Here is an 18,956-nt window from a genome sequence, read left to right as displayed (position 1 = left end):
CGGCTGTAGAAAAGAGCCGCTCACAGGGCACAGAGGAGGCGTCAGTGCGACACAGTTGGCGTATCGGTCACGTGACCAAAACAGCTCATGATTGGTCACGTGACTTTCTAAAAGCGGTACGCGCACCGACACAGGGTTTCGCTCTATGAGCTCGATGCATGCGCCGATGCATCGGTGTTGCCGGACCCATCACTAGTAAATACCACATCACTACTACTATTTGTCTTTTATTTTTATGACTGACAACTTTACGATTGAACACAATTGACAGTGCGATTATAGTCTTTAGGTCAGGGGTGCCCACACTTTTTCTGCAGGCGAGCTACTTTTCAATTGACCAAGTGGAAAGGATCTACCTTATTCATGTATATCATTTATATTGATTTATTTATGAAAGTTAGGTTTTTGTTAACAAGTTAAAGGTGTTTAATGATAATACCAGCATGTTTAACACATATAGATTCCTTTCTTTCATGAAGACAAGAACATAAGTTGGTGTATGACCTGATTCTGATGACTTTCATTGATTTGAATCAGACAGTATTGTAAATTGTGAACTATATTTACATAGCGCTTTTCTCTAGTGACTCAAAGTGCTTTACATAGTGAAATCCAATATCTAAGTTACATTTTTAAACCAGTGTGGGTGGCACTGGGAGCAAGTGGGTGAAGTGTCTTGCCCAAGGACACACCAGCTGTGACTAGGATAGCAGAAGCGGGGATCGAACCCGGAACCCTCAGGTTGCTGGCACGGCCACTCTACTAACCGAGCTACGCTGCCCCGAGTTATCATCACAGTATCAATCAATCAATCAATGTTTATTTATATAGCTCTAAATCACAAGACATCCTCGGTTCAGAGCCCACATAAGGGCAAGGAAAAACTCAGTTATCATCACGTAGTGATGATAACGTCCACATTTTCAAATGGAGGAGAAAAAAAGACCTCCTGTCTGTCCAATACCACATGAAAGTGGTTGCTTTTTGCCATCTTATTTGTCCAGCTTCCATACTCCTTTTTATACACTCTACAAGAAACACATTGGCAGCAAACTCCGTAGTTTGCTAGCTTTCTGAGACTCTTATTTTGTTAGCGCAGGCAGGACGAAGCAGCGCTTTCATTGTGAAGACGGGAACTGTGCAGTCGGTCTTTAGAGTTTTAACGCAGGTACGGCGCGAGAGTCTGTTGAAATAAAAAGTGTTTCTCCCCTTCCTGTCGGTCATTTTTTCTTAATAATGATCTGGCAGCTGCCAGCGTCATCTCACAAGACCCTTTTTAATGCCTGGCTGGCGATCGACTGACACCCTCGGGATCGACGTAATGGGCACCCCTGCTTTATGCTATTTAGTGATCATTAAATAGAGGCACAATGTCCAAATTAAACACTTAAATAACATTTCTTCTAACTCTTGATATTTGTGGCACCTTTAGGCATTCTACCTCCTGTCTGACACATCTGTGAGTTCCCACTTCTCCAACAAACTAGCTTGGTGCCCTCTTCTGGTTTCTGCCAGGTAGTGAAACAGTGACTGCATAACATAACCTCAATATAATAATCTTGATCAAACTCCATGTGATGGCATAAGTGTTCATTATCAGTCATTAATAGAGTGCTTCTCAATTGTTTTCTGTCATGACCCACGAGTTGAGAAACTAGGCATTAATACATGGACTGTTTATGCCCATCCCTAGTTGTAATTGGAGCCTGGCGGCCAACTTCCATCCAGCGGTTCACAAGACACAAAACATATTCCACAAGCTGCTAAAATACCAAATATTCACCTGAGTAAGTGGATCCACCTGGAACACACAATGTCCGTCATGATCAACAATGACTCCGTTTGGACTTTAGACGCCACAAAACCTCCTTTTTTTCGAACAAGGCTTCATAAACTCATTTACTCATGTTTTACCGTTTAGGCCTCCTGCGGTGGGCGTCACAGCGGACTGCTTCTGCGAGTCGTATGAGGGTCCGATGTTACCCAGGTCCTGCATGATAACGACATTAGCTATCAGCCTCACTTCCTGTCGTGTGTGTGTCTGACACTTGAGGGGTAATACCTGGTCCAGCAAGCCAAACTTGGGGTACTCCTCCTCTGAATCCTTACTGCCAGGGTCAGGATGCTCCTTCACCAGGAAAACGTCTCGCTCTTTGCTCTGGAAAACAAAACCCAAATGACCCATGAGGACACGTGGCTTAGTCAACCGTGACTATGTCGCCATGACGACACGCTTACCATCGTCTTCACAATGTTGTTTGGCCAGGTAAGCTTTCCAGGCCTTTGTCTGGTCGTCATGCACTCCCAATATTTGTCAATAAAGGGAATGATATCCTGAACGGAAGGAGACAGGTATGAAGACATAATGACAACAAAGTCCTGTCCATACAGCACTTTTTGTCTGGTTTTAGAGGCACATTTTTCATGTATTTCGCACATTTTCATGATTGTTTACAATTACTCTCTTAAGCAGGGATGGGTAAAGATTTTGGTACTTTTTTGGTACCGACCAAATTCCGCTGGTGCTACCGGGCACCGATTCACCAGAAAAATTCCACGGCGCAATGTGGGATTTTGGTCGCGCGGGACGTCACTCTTTGCATTTTGGCACTTTTCAATTACCGTATTTTCCGCACTATAAGGCGCACCTAAAAACCACAAATTTTCTCAAAAGCTGACAGTGCGCCTTATAACCCGGTGCGCTTTATATATGGATAAATATTAAGATTAATTTTCATAAAGTTTCGGTCTCGTAACTACGGTAAACAGCCGCCATCTTTTTTCCCGGTAGAACAGGAAGCGCTTCTTCTTCTACGCAAGCAACCGCCAAGGTAAGCACCCGCCCCCATAGAACAGGAAGCGCTTCTTCTTCTACTGTAAGCAACCACCCGCCCGCGTAGAAGAAGAAAAAGCGCGCGGATATTACCGTACGTTTCATTTCCTTTGTGTGTTTACATCTGTAAAGACCACAAAATGGCTCCTACTAAACGACAGGGATCCGGTTCATGAAAAGACGCAATCTCTCCATCCGCACACTGATTTCTATTTCACAGCAACTGATATTCCTGTGAACCGCACTGTGGATACAACGGGAGCACGTACGGTGAATATTCGCACCACAGGGAATGAGAAGTCATCCTTCACTGTGGTTCTAGCTTGCCATGCTAATGGCCAGAAACTTCCACCCATGGTGATATTCAAAAGGAAGACCTTGCCAAAAGAGACCTTTCCAGCCAGCGTCATCATAAAAGCTAACTCGAAGGGATGGATGAAGAAAAGATGAGCGAGTGGTTAAGGTAAGTTTAAGTTTACGCGAAGAGGCCGGGTGGCTTTTTTCACGCAGCTTCGTCCATGTTGATATACGATTCCATGCGCGCCCACATCACGCTGGTTTTAATATATTATTAAAGTTTGACTGACCTATCTGACTGTTTTTTTGACATTCCTTTAGCGCAGTTAGATGCGGCTTACAACACGGGGCGGCTTATAGGTGGACAAAGTTTTGAAATATGCCGTTCATTGAAGGCGCGGCTTATAACCCAGGGCGCCTTATGGTGCGGAAAATACGGTACTCCAGCAGCAATTAAAGCAGACTATTGTCCCAGTACCAATATTTTGGTACGGGTACCAAAATGTATTTTGATACTTTGATACTTTTCTAAATAAAGGGGACCACAAAAATGGCATTATTGGCTTTATCTTAACAAAAATATTATTGTACATTAAACATATCTTTCTTACTGCAATTTTGTCTTTAAATAAAACAGTGAACATACGAGACAACTTTTGTTTTATTAGTAAACAAACAAAGGCTCCTTTTATGAGCTTGATGTTAACATACCTGCCAACTTTTGAAATCAGAAAAACCTAGTAGCCAGGGTCCAGGGGCCGCAGGCCCCGGTAGGTCCAGGACAAAGTCCTGGTGGGGGGTTCAGGGGTTCGCCCCCGACGCAAAATGATTGATTGCATTCAGACAGGTTAAAATGTTGCTAAAACCATCACTTTTCTATCAGTCACAGTGACTTTTCAAAACAAAAATATTACAGCAAAAATCATATGGGTTGATTGACATGTTTATTCTGTAAGCTAACTTCAATAGTTTGAAATTATTTTGACAGTTAATGCCAGTTATCCTGTCAACCTTTCACAAGACTTCAATTTGTTAATTGAAAGTATAAACACTTTTTACAGTAAACAAATGGTAAAACAGTACTAAACAATTCCATAAAAAAAAAAATTGGTGTCATTATTAACTTTCTGTCCAAGCTTGTATAATCTACTGCCTTGTTCAATTGTAAAAAATATTCTGTGCCTAAAATTCACATTTCTATCACAATTATCATACTGTAAACATGGTAAGCTAACTTCATTAAAATTAATAGTCCTGTCAATAGCATGGAATTACAATTCAAATGTAGTTTTTTTGTAAGCCTTTCAAAAGAATTCAAAATATGAAAAATTAATGAAAATTAATTTAAGCCATCAGACACTTGAAAAGTGGCACATCACATCTCTAATGTAATCATTTTAACTTTTCAACAGAAATAGCACTGCAAAAATATTAAGGACATACTTCTGTATTTTGGTAGTTATGCTGTCAACATTTAACAAGATTTCTTCAACTTGGACTTGAAAGCATAAATAGTATAAACACTTTTAACAGTATAACAGTACTAAACAATTCCAATAGATAACATTGGTGTCATTACCTTTTTGTGGCTAAAATCCAAATTTAGCAACGGCATTAGACTTGTGTTTTTTTGTCCCAACGTGGTCTTTTACATCGCTAATTCCTCCGTGTCCGATCGAAAAATCTTGTCTGCACAAGGTGCAATTCGCGTAGTTTTCACCCTTTTTGGAACGGATAATTATTCCCGGATAGGCTTTTGAATATTCTTCACGGAATGACTGCAGTTTTCTTTTTGGTTTAAGACTCGTTTGCGATTTTTCTCCGGCTGATTCCATGATCGTTCGCTCGTTTGGAAACAATGGGCAACAGGTGCCTCGTGCTTGGCAGCGGTGCTATAAATAGCCTCCCGCATGGCATTCCTGAATGGCTCGATAGGAAGTTACGGGAAGCAGTGTCGATTGTCATTGTTGTTACGCGATTTCGTGAATAAAACTTAAAAAAAAATTTTTTTTTTAAATTAATGATAAACCGTATTTTTTTATCACTGCAACCGTAACCCGGAATAGGTTGATGAAAACCGTACCAATTACGGAAAAACCGGAGTAGTTGGCAGGTATGTGTTAATATGAATTGGATTTGCTATTGACATGCTACTGATTAGCATTAAACATTTTACATGACGATTTCAACACCTCCTCTAAATTTGTAAATGAAAACTACAACTAAGATGCTCGTTATAATCCAACAGCTGCTGCGTAATAAGTACAATACTTACAGTTTTACCTCTTTTAAGGGCGCAACAAAAAACAAAATTATACATTACTGCCGTCTCATGTGTTGGACTTGCAACTGTTCTTCAACTTAATGTCATTGCAAATGAGACTCAGAAATGTGATAATGAAACAAGATACAACAACTGGACAGCCTTTATAATAGTTTTAAATGTGGCAATAAAAATTAGATGTTATTGTCAAAAACAATTAATATGTATTAACTAGGGGTGTATCGGTACGTGTATTTGTATTGAACCGTTTCGGTAAGGCATACCGGTACTTGCCAACCCTCCCGGATTTTCCGGGAGACTCCCGAAATTCAGCGCCTCTCCAGAAAACCTCCCGGGACAAATTTTCTCCCGAAAATCTCCCGAAATTCAGGCGGACCTGAGTGACGTGTCGACAGCCTGCTTTCACGTCCGCTTTCCCACAATATAAACAGCGTTCCTGCCCAATCATAAGGGCGAGTTATTGGTTTCTTATGTGGGTTTATTGTTAGGCAGTTTCATTAATGTCCTCCCAGCGCGGTTACAACACACAACAACAGCAGTCACGTTTTCGTCTACCGTAAAGCAGTTCGTCTGCCGTAAACAGCAATGTTGTGACACTCTTAAACAGGACAATACTGCCATCTACTGTACATGCATATGTGACTATAACATCTACGGCTTTTAGAGAGTGCAGTGCACAACTGCGCACACAACAAGGAGACGAAGCAGAATGCATCATCAGAGGGTGTTCAGTATGGTTAGAAAAATAGTGACAGAGAATAGAACAAGGATGGACAATTCAACCCTTAACTCAACAATGAGTAGATGAGTGTTATGTGTGTGTATATGTGTAAATAAATGAACACTGAAATTCAAGTATTTCTCTTATTTATATATACAGTATATATATATATATATATATATTAAATATATATATATATATATATATATATATATATATATATATATAATAAAATAAAATAAATAATAAAAAAATAAAATATATATATATATATATATATATATATATATATAGCTAGAATTCACTGAAAGTCAAGTATTTCTTATATATATATATATATATATATATATATATATATGAAATACTTGACTTGGTGAATTCTAGCTGTAAATATACTCCTCCCCTCTTAACCACGCCCCCAATCACGCCCCCCCCACACACACACACACCTCCCGAAATCGGAGGTCTCAAGGTTGGCAAGTATGCGGTAAGGGGGGTTCCGGTTCGGTTCAGAGGTGTACCGAACGAGTTTCCACACGGACATATTAAGTAGCGTAACGCACGTTGTGTAAACAATGCACACCGAGGCACAACACACGGCATGCTAGCAGCTAATGGGCTACGATAGACTGACCATACGTCCTCTTTTCACCGGACATGTCCTCTTTTGCGGAGTTGTCAGGGCGGAGTTTCTTAAATGCCTCAAATGTCCGGCATTTTGAGTTAGGGTTGCGTGTATTTTCAATGTACATTCAGGGTTAAGAAGGGGTTAAAAACAAAACAAATTGTGCGCGAAGCAGCATTGGTGAGGGAGGGGCAGAGACAGAGAGAGCGAGAGAGTTATGATAAACGCGCATGCGTCGCCAGGCTCTGCTTTTTATCCATAGATTTATCACATTTAATTTTTTATTATCTATAGCAGGGGTGTCAAAAGTGTGCCATTTGTGGCACACAGCTAATGTTTTAAAGGCCCACGGCACATTCTAAAAATACTATTAAAATAAACAAAAACATAACAAAAGTGAAATAAAAATGCTTAAAGGTTAAATGTTTTATAGAAAAAGTTGCAATGTTGACTAATAACACAAAGCTGCTTTTTTTTCTTTCAAACTGTCATTGCTCAAAACATAATATTGAATCAAAATCAATGTTAGTAAGAATTATTGACCTATCCAAGGTTCCCATTACTTCACATCAAATTTGGTAAATAAATAACCCAAAAATGTATATTTTCTTGTTTTCTTACTGTACCAAAAATGAACCGAACCGTGACCTCTAAACCGAGGTACGTACCGAACCGGAATTTTTGTGTACCGTTACACCCCTAGTATTAACACACACAACAACACCAAAACTAGTATTGGGAATTGGTACCGTATCAGCTCAAATGTAAACGGTACCATCTCTAGCTCTGAGTATCACGTGCTGACAAACGATCGCATTACCTAAATGACACGTCTATATTTTGACGTTGTAGTCTATTATGACGGGTTTTTTTTTTAAACAAACTGTGGACAAGCACTGTTGCAATGCTGCACGCGCACCATGTGTTCACGTGTTTGTTTTGATGTATCGATTATCAGTCCAATATCTGCAACCCAAACCCGCATGAATTGATTTAAGACTTAAACAAGTTGAAAAACTTATTGGGGTGTTACCATTTAGTGGTCAATTGTACGGAATATGTACTGTACTGTGCAATCTACTAATAAAAGTCTCAATCAATCAATCAAAACACATGCACACACCTGCCAAGTGTAAGCATACAGCAGCAACCTCAGAGAAACACTGCACTGCTAGAAGAGAAGATCAGTGTTTACCTTGTCCTTAGAGAACATGGTCTTTGGGTGTTCGTCTTGGGTTCTGGACCTCCAGGTCAGGTTAGCAAGTGCTGTGAGACACATCTCCTTTAGGTCTGAAAATTCAAAGATCCTCGTGACCACCAAAACAACCACAATGGAGTTCATTTAGGGACGAGGGAGCATACTGGCTTGTTTCCTGAGGAAATACGTGTTGCCGCTGTGATGACAAACGTTGCAGTGGAACACGTAGTTGGTCATGAAGGGAAGACAAGACCTGCAAAAGACAAGGCAAAGGCTGCTGTGATATTTGGACCCTAACAGGCGTGCGTACTTGTAGGGATGATGTTCGTTAAGAAATTATCGAGTTCGAGCCCATTATCGAATCCTCTTATCGAACAGATTCCTTGCAGCAATCTGAGGGTTACTGGTTCAATCCCCACCTTCTACCATCCTAGTCACGTCCGTTGTGTCCTTGAGCAAGACACTTCACCCTTGCTCCTGATGGGTCCTGGTTAGCGCCTTGCATGGTAGCTCCCGCCATCAGTGTGTGAATGTGTGTGTGAATGGGTGAATGTGGAAATAGTTTCAAAGCGCTTTGAGTTCCTTAAAAAGGTAGAAAAGCGCTATACAAGTATAACCCATTTACCATTTACCTTATGGAATCCAGATAGGTTGTTGTGTGTGCACTGAGTTCCAAAAGCCATAGATGTTACATGACTAGGTCGGCACGCTGTTTATATGGAGAAAAAGTGGACGTGATTGAGGACAGCATGTGGCCGTTATAGTGTGAAGGTTTCAGGTGAGAGAGGACGCTAAAGGCACGCCCCCAGTGAGCATATAGTGCTGTTATGTGCGTTGTAAATAAACAAAATTGCAGACAAACACATCACCAACATGGACGAGGTGCCGCTCACTTTCGACTAAGGCTGAAACGACGCGTCGACGTCATCGGTTACGTAAATACGTCAACGCTGTTTTTGTGCGCCGACGCGTCGCATATTTACGTCACACTACTGTCATGGCGGAGCGCAAAGCAGACGGTGCAAGCGAGGGGAAAAAAGCACGCCAAAAGTCATCAAAAGTGTGGGAGTATTTAAATAAACAGCCTAATATTGTTGTTGTATGCACACTGTGTCGAGCGGAAATGGCCTATCATAGCAGCACAACGGCTATGAACGAACATTTGAAAAGAAAACCGACAGCGTTCTTGCCATCACCATCAACCAGTCAATCGTCCGCGTGAGTATACGTTGTCATCATTACACAAAAACATGAATGTGTCATTTGTATCTGCGTTGTAAATTCATAAACTAAAGCACCGTTTCGCTCTGAGAGGCGCGTTTGGCGTGCCTGTTCAGTGTTTACAAAGACGCGCTCCTTTTTATCGCTGTGGAGAGGCGGGGCCGGCGAGCAAACGGTGAGGCGGGGCGCGCCGGGAGCGACGCCGCAATCGTGCCCAGGTGCGCGATCCGCGCACCTGGGCACGATCATCCAATCTCCTCTCGCTGAAGAAAAGGGGAGCAGCAGAGAGAGAGGGAAGAGAGACTGGAAGGAGCCAGGGTGAAGCTGACGTGGAGCGAGAGAGGAGGAGAGCCAGAGACAAAGGACGAGGAGCGAGCGAGGAAGAGGAGCTGAAAAGCGAGGAAAGAAAGAGAAAAGAGTTGGAAGAGAAAAGACTTTGTGTAAAATTAAAAGATTGTAAACCTGGCAAAGCCGTCTGGCGTTCAGTCTGTCTGTCCTGAAAGAACCCCACGGCACAAGACGTGTCACAAACGCTAACGTTAATTAGTTGTGCAAATACCTTTTACAACATTAACAGTTACATATACTATGTACAAACCAACAATTAACTTTCACTTTAATCATACTATCATTGTTGTTATTAAGCAAAATAAGCAATACTTTTACTTTTGTTCAAATGTTTACACTGTTGTTACAGAATATTTCGTTTTGCACTTTTTTGTATTGGATGTTTATCTTTATTTTTGCACATTTTAGCAAATAAGCAACACTTTTACTTTTGTTGAAATGTTTACACTGTTGTTACAGAATATTTCCGTTTTGCACTTTTTTGTATTGGATGTTTATCTTTATTTTTGCACATTTTAAAGCAAAATAAGCAATACTTTTACTTTTGAAATGCTTATACTATTGCAGAATATTAAGATTTGCACTGGATGTTTACTTTTATATTTGCACATTAAAAAGCAAATAAGCTACTTTTAATTTTGTTAAATGTTAAACGTTTTAAATGTTTACATTGTTACAGAATATTTTGTCATGTTGTTGTCAATGTTGACTGAGTGGCCGTACTTTTTTTTTTGTAAATAAAAGCCATGCCTTTTGAAAAAACTGGCCTACATTTATTTTTTCATCTTCATTTTAAATAAAAAAAATAATCGGTAAAAGGAAAAAAAAATCTATAGATTAATAATAAAAAAAAATCTATAGATTAACCGATTAATCGAAAAAATAATCTATAGATTAATCGATAGAAAAATAATCGTTAGTTGCAGCCTTACTTTCGACATCCCGGTGAAGCACACTGGAGAAGAAGGGGACCAGCACGGTAGCAAATCCATACGCACAACGGTGCAAGAGAAGTCGGCTTTTACTGTTGTGCTAGCTCACTATGCTAATGGACAACGAGACTGACTTTGAAAATGAGGAGAGTGAATCTGGCGTGTTTGATGGAGAACTTGCCCAGCTGTTCCTTTGGGACACAGAAGATGAGGACTTTTGAGTACATTGATAAATACTTCAATAAAGTACAACCCAACTCAGCTTTGCTCCTGTCGCCTTTTTAAAACAGCGTCCACGCGTGCTAGCGCAAAGTTTTTCAACCTTTTTTGAGCCAAGGCACATTTTTTGCGTTGAAAAAATGCGGAGGCACGCCACCAGCAGAAATCACTAAAAAACTAAACTCAGTCGGCAGTAAAAAGTCGTTGTCGCAATTTTTGAATATGACTTTAAACCCTAACCAAGCATGCATCACTAAAGCACTTGTCTCAAAGTAGGTGTACTGTCACCACCTGTCACATCACACCCTCACTTATTTTGTATTTTTTGCTGTTTTCCTGTGTGTAGTGTTTTACTTCTTGTCTTGCGCTCCTATTTTTTTGGTATTTTCCCGTAGCAGTTTCATGTCTTCCTTTGAGCGATATTTCCCGCATCTACTTTGTTTTAGCAATCAAGAATATTTCAGTTGTTTTTATCCTTCTTTGTGGGGGGACATTGTTGATTGTCATGTCATGTTCGAATGTACATTGTGGACGCCATCTTTGTTCCACAGTAAGTCTTTGCAGTCGTCCAGCATTCTGTTTTTGTTTACTTAGTAGCCAGTTCAGTCTTGGTTTCGTTCGGCATAGCCTTCCCTAAGCTTTAATGCCTTTTCTTAGGGGCACTCACCTTTTGTTTATTTTTGGTTTAAGCATTAGACACCTTTTTACCTGCACGAAAAAGCATTAGAGACTAGAGATGCGCGGTTTGCGGGCACAACCGCGGAGTCCGCGGATTATCCGCGGATCGGGCGGATGAAATTAAAAAAAATTAGATTTTATTCGCGGGTCGGGTCGGGTGGTTGAAATAAAAAAAAATTAGATTTTAAATAGATTCAGGCGGGTGGCAGTTAAACCAATTCGGAAATATATATACATAGTTAAATGTTGTTACCCACATACGAAAAACGAGCAGGCACCTGCAGCATATGCCACAACAGAAAAAAAAAAAAAAAGAGATGGACACTTTTACGGAGCGGAGAAGGGACGCCTCGCCGGGGTCCGGGACCGAGGCCCCTTCCCCCGAGAGGGCCCCACCGGGAGCCGTAGCTGAGGCAATCCGCGAGAAGGGCCCGACGCACGTCCAGGGTCACCACCGCGCCCACCGCACCGACACCCCGCCTCGTCCGCCTTCGCCGCGGCCGGCGTCACGCGCAGCAGGTAAGCAGCTTACCTGCCCGCCACCCCTGTGGCCGGGGGCTCGTAACAGGGGTCACTCCGCGCGCTCCGCCCGCGCAGCTTACCTGCCCGCCACCCCTGTTGCCGGGGGCGCGTAACAGGGGTCACTCCGCGCGCAGTGCGCTCATGAAAGGGGTGGGGCTCACCCTGGTTGATATAGACAGCAGGACGGTGGCCATGGAAGTCGGAACCCGCTAAGGAGTGTGTAATAACCCACCTGCCGAATCAACTAGCCCTGAAAATGGATGGCGCTGGAGCGTCGGGCCCATACCCGGCCGTCGCCGGCAGCGAGACGCGCTTGGAGGTGCGCTCAGCGCGGCTCCCATATGATTGCGCACTGGTGTGCGTCTGGGTCGTGACAGCGTGGCACGCGAATGTCTGTGCTGCATTGGATCAGTCTCCTTTCTTTAACAGGCAAAAGCTTTATAACCTCACTAATGCCTTGCATCGTCTATATTAGATATATAACAACGGGCGGGTGCGGTTCTGATCAAATGTTACATCGGGTGGATGGCGGATGGTTGACGACTTTCTGATGCGGTTGCGGATGAAATAATTGCCTATCCGCGCATCTATATTAGAGACATTTTTACCTGCACGCTGCCTCCCGCTGTTTCCGACATCTACAAAGCAATTAGCTACCGGCTGCCACCTACTGATATGGAGGAGTATTACACGGTTACTCTGCTGAGCTCTGGACAGCACCGACACTCAACAACAACACATCTGTTCATTTTAGAATTGATTTTAAAACCTTGCTGTTTGTTTTTAAAGCTTTACATGGACTGGCACCTCAGTATATCTCGGACCTCATCCAAACTTACAATCCTGCGCGCGCTCTGAGGTCCGAGAGCCAGCTCCAGCTCGTGGTGTCCAAGACCAGACTTAAAACCAGGGGAGACAGGGCCTTCTCTGTGGTCGGCCCTAAGCTCTGGAACACTCTGCCCCTCCATATTCGAACTGCTCCCACAGTGGAGTGTTTTAAGTCTCGTCTTAAGACCCACTTTTATTCTCTGGCTTTTAACACTACGTGAGTTGTGTGGTCCTCTGTTGTCCTCTGTGTTTTTAAAATTTTGCTTTCTATTTACTGTTTTAATTGGTTTTACCCTTTGAAATTGTTTTTAATCATATTTATTTTTTATTGTTTTTAATTGTGTTTACCGTATTTTCCGCACTATAAGGCGCACCTAAAAACCACAAATTTTCTCAAAAGCTGACAGTGCGCCTTATAACCCGGTGAGCTTTATATATGGATAAATATTAAGATTCATTTTCATAAAGTTTAGGTCTCGCAACTACGGTAAACAGCCGCCATCTTTTTTCCCCGTAGAAGAAGCGCGCGGTGCATGCTGGGATATGTGACGTTTCATTTCCATTTGTGTGTTTATGTAAAGACCCCAAAATGGCTCCTATTAAGTGTGTTGTCTGTCTAATTATAAATAATGCAGACGAGGCGTGTTAACTGAGTTCTCAACGTTTACTCACAGCGTGCTCATAACCACATTCTAACTGCCAGCATACAACGCTTCTCAGGGCTACCGCGCATGCTCGTAACTATCGTTGCATGCTGGGTAGTGTAGTTGTTATATTTGCTAGCTCATAACATCACATTGAGACACGCTTACGCGCTTAATTCAATACTCGCCGTCATTCCGGGTGGATTGACAAAAGACCTCCAGCCGCTAGATATTGGTGTCAACAGGGCATTCGAAGCTAGACTGCTAACTGCGTGGGAACAATGGATGACAGAAGGCGAACACACCTTCACTAAGACGAGGAGGCAGCGCCAGACGACGCCAACATCTGCCAGTGGATCGTAAATTTGCCCAACTTTTCACTTCGGACACCGAAGACGAAGGATTTACGAATGAAGAATAACTTCAGAAAGTGAGCGCTTTGTTTATTTTGTGTGTTGTGACATTAACGTTCGAGCAACATTATGTTGCTATTGCTCTGCACTATTTTGAATTTTACTATGTTTGTGATTGCACATTTGCGTACATTTTGGGAGTGAACAGAGTTGTTAGAACGCTGGTTTTTAATATATTATTAAAGTTTGACTGACCTATCTGACTGTTTTTTTGACATTCCCTTTAGCGCAGCGTAGGCGCGGCTTATAGTCCGGGGCGGCTTATTGGTGGACAAAGTTATGAAATATGCCATTCATTGAAGGTGCGGCTAATAATCCGGTGCGCCTTATAGTGCGGAAAATACGTATTGTTGTGCAGCACTTTGGAAACATTTTGTTGTTTAAATGTGCTATATAAATAAAGTGGATTGGATTGGATTGGATCATTACTGGTTTGCAAAAAATATTTTTAACCCAAATAGGTGAATTTAGACAATTTCCCACGGCACACCAGACTGTATCTCACGGCACAGTGGTTGGAAAACACTGTGCTAGCGTATGTTTTAAGATAGCGTATGTTTAACCATGCCTGCGCCCAAAAATACGCTGCGCCTTATTTATGCGTTAAATACAGAAATAGCACCCGTCACTGACAAGGCGCCTTTTAATACGGTGCGCCCTATGGTCGTGAAAATACGGTGTAGTGGCTTCCATAACGGGAACCGGTTCTCAAAAAGGGATTCGAATCCATGGAATCTGGTTCTTTTCTTATCGAACAATCGGGAGAACCGGTTTCGAACATCATCCCTACGTACTTGCGATGTTGACATACGTCGTGTTGATTGCAAACGTGTCGGCGGTGAACCACTTTGTACACAAGGCGCACTGCAGCTCCACCTCGCCCAACTGTCTCCCGTTTTCCTCGTCCCCCGACCCGGTGAGGGTATCGGCTGCCTCGGAGGCGTTGCCCGCCGTTTCCTGTAGGAGGAAAAACACGTGACAAGAGTCGTCCGGCGAGGTGAGATGAAAACATCAGCAACTCACCAGTCCTTCCTTGCCACTGGATGACTGTGTGTCCATGCTGACAGGAAGCTCAGTGAACGCAGCCTCACTGAAGATGACAGAAGGGTTAGTCAATACTTTTTGAAGGGTTTCAGAAAAAAGTGGGAATGTTTTCATCCACGTCACACCTCTAAAATGCAAATAACACCTGTCTTTAACGGAGCTGGACTGTAAACATCAACACATTCAGAAAGAATGCTACTGACAGCAAAAAAAATACACACACGTCTCCATCCATCCATTTTCTACCGCTTGTCCCTTTCGGGGTCGCTGGAGCCTATCTCAGCTACATTATAGTTTATTTGACCGACATTTTTGTGTGGATGCAAAACTAGCTGAATACAAAAACACACCCTGGAAATATTTGACATTAAAGCTGCATTTGTGCTTTGTTTTCCCTAAACAAAGCGTACACATTTAAGCGAGTTTACGCGTTATTTAGTCGACTCCGCGACGTCGAACACCTGCTAGCTAACATCTTTAAAGGACATATGGCGCCAACATGTGTAACATCGTTGATAAAATGTGTGGTTTTAACCTTAAAGGCAATAAAAAGGTGTGTAAATGTAAAACCTCTTCGCTGTGTCTGCTTCAGTTACTACACTGCTGCCCGCCTCTCCTGCCGACGCCATGTTTGAATTCATTCAAGAAGAAGTATCGCGAGAAGAGAGGAAACCACGGCCGCCGAGCTCCACAGCGACACCACAGGTGAGGGAGTGAACTGATAAATCAACTTTACTGTGATCTTTTTTCTTGGCGTGCAAGTGATTTTTGTTTTATTTTATATTTCATTCATCTCTACATTATAGTGCGCCTTACGTAGTTTTTATTACAATTTTTTGTTATTCACTACGTTTTACTTCTGTTACTGTATGTAAAAACTCTCAATGCAACAACGTAATTTCCCTTTGTAGGATAAATAAAAGCCTATATACCCTATCCTACAACAATGATATATTACTAATGAACAAAAAAGAATGTCCACTGCAGAGGACATTTCAGCATACAGTATAATAGTGGCTGACAAAGGGCACAATCAACTTTTTACAGAGCACTCAATTAAGGTAATAGATAGATAAATAGATATATAGATAGATAGTACTTTATTGATTCCTTCAGGAGAGTTCCCTCAGGAAAATTAAAATTCCAGCAGCAGTGTACAGACCCTTACACAATTTTTTTAAAACAGACTTATTTCAGCAGCACAAAAAATGGTCCTGTAGTTGTCGGAGATGCTCAAAACCTCATCAGGAGTCCCGACAAAACCCGAAAATGGCAGAAAATACAGATTTTATGAGAACTTTTTTTCGCTAAAATGTCATAAAGGGGGGACCCTTACACAAATTTTTTTTAAACAGACTTATTTCAGCTGCACAATACTGGTGCTGTAGTTGTAGGAGATGTCTCAAAACGTCACCCGGAGTCCCGAAAATGACAGAAAATGCGTATTTTTTGAAAACTTTTTTCGCTAAAATGTCGTAAGGGGGGACCCTTACACAAATTTTTTTAAAACAGACTTATTTCAGCAGCACAAAAAATGGTCCTGTAGTTGTCGGAGATGCTCAAGACCTTATCAGGAGTCCCGACAAAACCCGAAACTGGCAGAAAATACAAATTTTATGAGAAATTTTTTTCGCTAAAATGTCATAAAGGGGGGACCCTTACACAAAAATTTTTTAAACAGACTTATTTCAGCTGCACAATACTGGTGCTGTAGTTGTAGGAGATGTCTCAAAACGTCACCAGGAGTCCCGAAAATGACAGAAAATGCGTATTTTTTGAAAACTTTTTTCGCTAAAATGTCGTAAGGGGGGACCCTTACACAAATTTTTTTAAAACAGACTTATTTCAGCAGCACAAAAAATGGTCCTGTAGTTGTCGGAGATGCTCAAAACCTCATCAGGAGTCCCGACAAAACCCGAAAATGGCAGAAAATACAGATTTTATGAGAACTTTTTTTCGCTAAAATGTCATAAAGGGGGGACCCTTACACAAATTTTTTTTAAACAGACTTATTTCAGCTGCACAATACTGGTGCTGTAGTTGTAGGAGATGTCTCAAAACGTCACCCGGAGTCCCGAAAATGACAGAAAATGCGTATTTTTTGAAAACTTTTTTCGCTAAAATGTCGTAAGGGGGGACCCTTACACAAATTTTTTTAAAACAGACTTATTTCAGCAGCACAAAAAATGGTCCTGTAGTTGTCGGAGATGCTCAAGACCTCATCAGGAGTCCCGACAAAACCCGAAAATGGCAGAAAATACAGATTTTATGAGAACTTTCTTCCGCTAAAATGTCATAAAGGGGGGACCATTACACAAACATTTTTAAACAGACTTATTTCAGCTGCACAATACTGGTGCTGTAGTTGTAGGAGATGTCTCAAAACGTCATCAGGAGTCCCGACAAAACCCGAAAATGACAGAAAATGCGTATTTTTTGAAAACTTTTTTCGCTAAAATGTCGTAAGGGGGGACCCTTACACAAATTTTTTTAAAACAGACTTGCTTCAGCAGCACAATACTGGTTCTGTAGTTGTAGGAGATGTCTCAAAACGTCATCAGGAGTCCCGATAAAACCCGAAAATGGCAGAAAATGCGTATTTTTTGAAAACTTTTTTCGCTAAAATGTCGTAAGGGGGGACCCTTACACAAATTTTTTTTAAACAGATTTATTTCAGCAGCACAAAAAATGGTCCTGTAGTTGTAGGAGATGTCTCAAAACCTTATCAGGAGTCCCGACAAAACCCGAAAATGGCAGAAAATACAGATTTTATGAGAACTTTTTTTCGCTAAATTGTCATAAAGGGGGGACCCTTACACAAAATGTTTTCAAAACAGACTTGCTTCAGCAGCACAATACTGGTGCTGTAGTTGTAGGAGATGTCTCAAAACCTCATCAGGAGTCCCGACAAAACCCGAAAATGGCAGAAAATACAGATTTTATGAGAACTTTTTTTCGATAAAATGTCGTAAGGGGGGGGACCCTTACACAAATTTTTTTAAAAGAGACTTATTTCAGCAGCACAATACTGGTGCTGTAGTTGTAGGAGATGTCTCAAAACCTCATCAGGAGTCCCGACAAAACCCAAAAATGGCAGAAAATACAGATTTTATGAGAACTTTTTTTCGCTAAATTGTCATAAAGGAGGGACCCTTACACAAAATGTTTTCAAAACGGACTTGCTTCAGCAGCACAATACTGGTGCTGTAGTTGTAGGAGATGTCTCAAAACCTCATCAGGAGTCCCGACAAAACCCGAAAATGGCAGAAAATGCATATTTTATGAGAACTTTTTTTCGCTAAAATGTCGTAAGGGGGGACCCTTACACAAAATTTTTTAAAACAGACTTATTTCAGCTGCACAATACTGGTGCTGTAGTTGTAGGAGATGTCTCAAAACGTCATCAGGAGTCCCGACAAAACCCGAAAATGGCAGAAAATGCGTATTTTTTGAAAACTTTTTTCGCTAAAATGTCGTAAGGGGGGACCCTTACACAAATTTTTTTTAAACAGATTTATTTCAGCAGCACAAAAAATGGTCCTGTAGTTGTAGGAGATGTCTCAAAACCTTATCAGGAGTCCCGACAAAACCCGAAAATGGCAGAAAATACAGATTTTATGAGAACTTTTTTTCGCTAAATTGTCATAAAGGGGGGACCCTTACACAAAATGTTTTCAAAACAGACTTGCTTCAGCAGCACAATACTGGTGCTGTAGTTGTAGGAGATGTCTCAAAACGTCATCAGGAGTCCCGACAAAACCCGAAAATGGCAGAAAATGCGTATTTTTTGAAAACTTTTTTCGCTAAAATGTCGTAAGGGGGGGCCCTTACACAAATTTTTTTTAAAACAGACTTATTTCAGCAGCACAATACTGGTCCTGTAGTTGTAGGAGATGTCTCAAAACCACATCAGGAGTCCCGACAAAACCCGAAAATGGCAGAAAATGAGTATTTTTTGAAAACTTTTTTCGCTAAAATGTCGTAAGGGGGGACCCTTACACAATTTTTTTTAAAACAGACTTATTTCAGCAGCACAAAAAATGGTTCTGTAGTTGTAGGAGATGTCTCAAAACCTTATCAGGAGTCCCGACAAAACCCGAAAATGGCAGAAAATACAGATTTTATGAGAACTTTTTTTCGCTAAAATGT

The 18,956-nt window shown here is 41.5% G+C and overlaps 1 protein-coding gene across 3 annotated transcripts in view; it reads right to left on the bottom strand.

The window, feature by feature from the left end:
* Positions 1-15,490, bottom strand: part of ash2l (ash2 like, histone lysine methyltransferase complex subunit) — a 40,007-nt gene extending 24,517 nt beyond the window's left edge. The window contains exons 1-9 of one of the 3 annotated variants that reach the window (XM_061927360.1): positions 15,378-15,490; positions 14,787-14,853; positions 14,575-14,720; positions 8,123-8,211; positions 7,956-8,050; positions 2,239-2,334; positions 2,063-2,158; positions 1,915-1,990; positions 1,784-1,801 (exon numbers count right to left, since the gene is read on the bottom strand). In XM_061927360.1, the coding sequence (XP_061783344.1) occupies positions 1,784-1,801; positions 1,915-1,990; positions 2,063-2,158; positions 2,239-2,334; positions 7,956-8,050; positions 8,123-8,211; positions 14,575-14,720; positions 14,787-14,853; positions 15,378-15,448 (754 nt within the window). In that variant the 5' untranslated portion in view covers positions 15,449-15,490. The remainder of the gene's footprint in view (positions 1-1,783; positions 1,802-1,914; positions 1,991-2,062; positions 2,159-2,238; positions 2,335-7,955; positions 8,051-8,122; positions 8,212-14,574; positions 14,721-14,786; positions 14,854-15,377) is intronic. The other 2 variants (XM_061927361.1, XM_061927362.1) reach the window with 2 other exon arrangements.
* Between the last annotated feature and the right edge of the window lie 3,466 nt (positions 15,491-18,956).

Source organism: Nerophis lumbriciformis, linkage group LG32 (genome assembly GCF_033978685.3).
Source record: "Nerophis lumbriciformis linkage group LG32, RoL_Nlum_v2.1, whole genome shotgun sequence".
In the NCBI taxonomy this organism is placed as follows: domain Eukaryota; kingdom Metazoa; phylum Chordata; class Actinopteri; order Syngnathiformes; family Syngnathidae; genus Nerophis; species Nerophis lumbriciformis.
The sequence above is the reverse complement of the archived record's forward strand: the minus strand, read 5'-3'. Positions and strand labels throughout refer to the sequence as shown.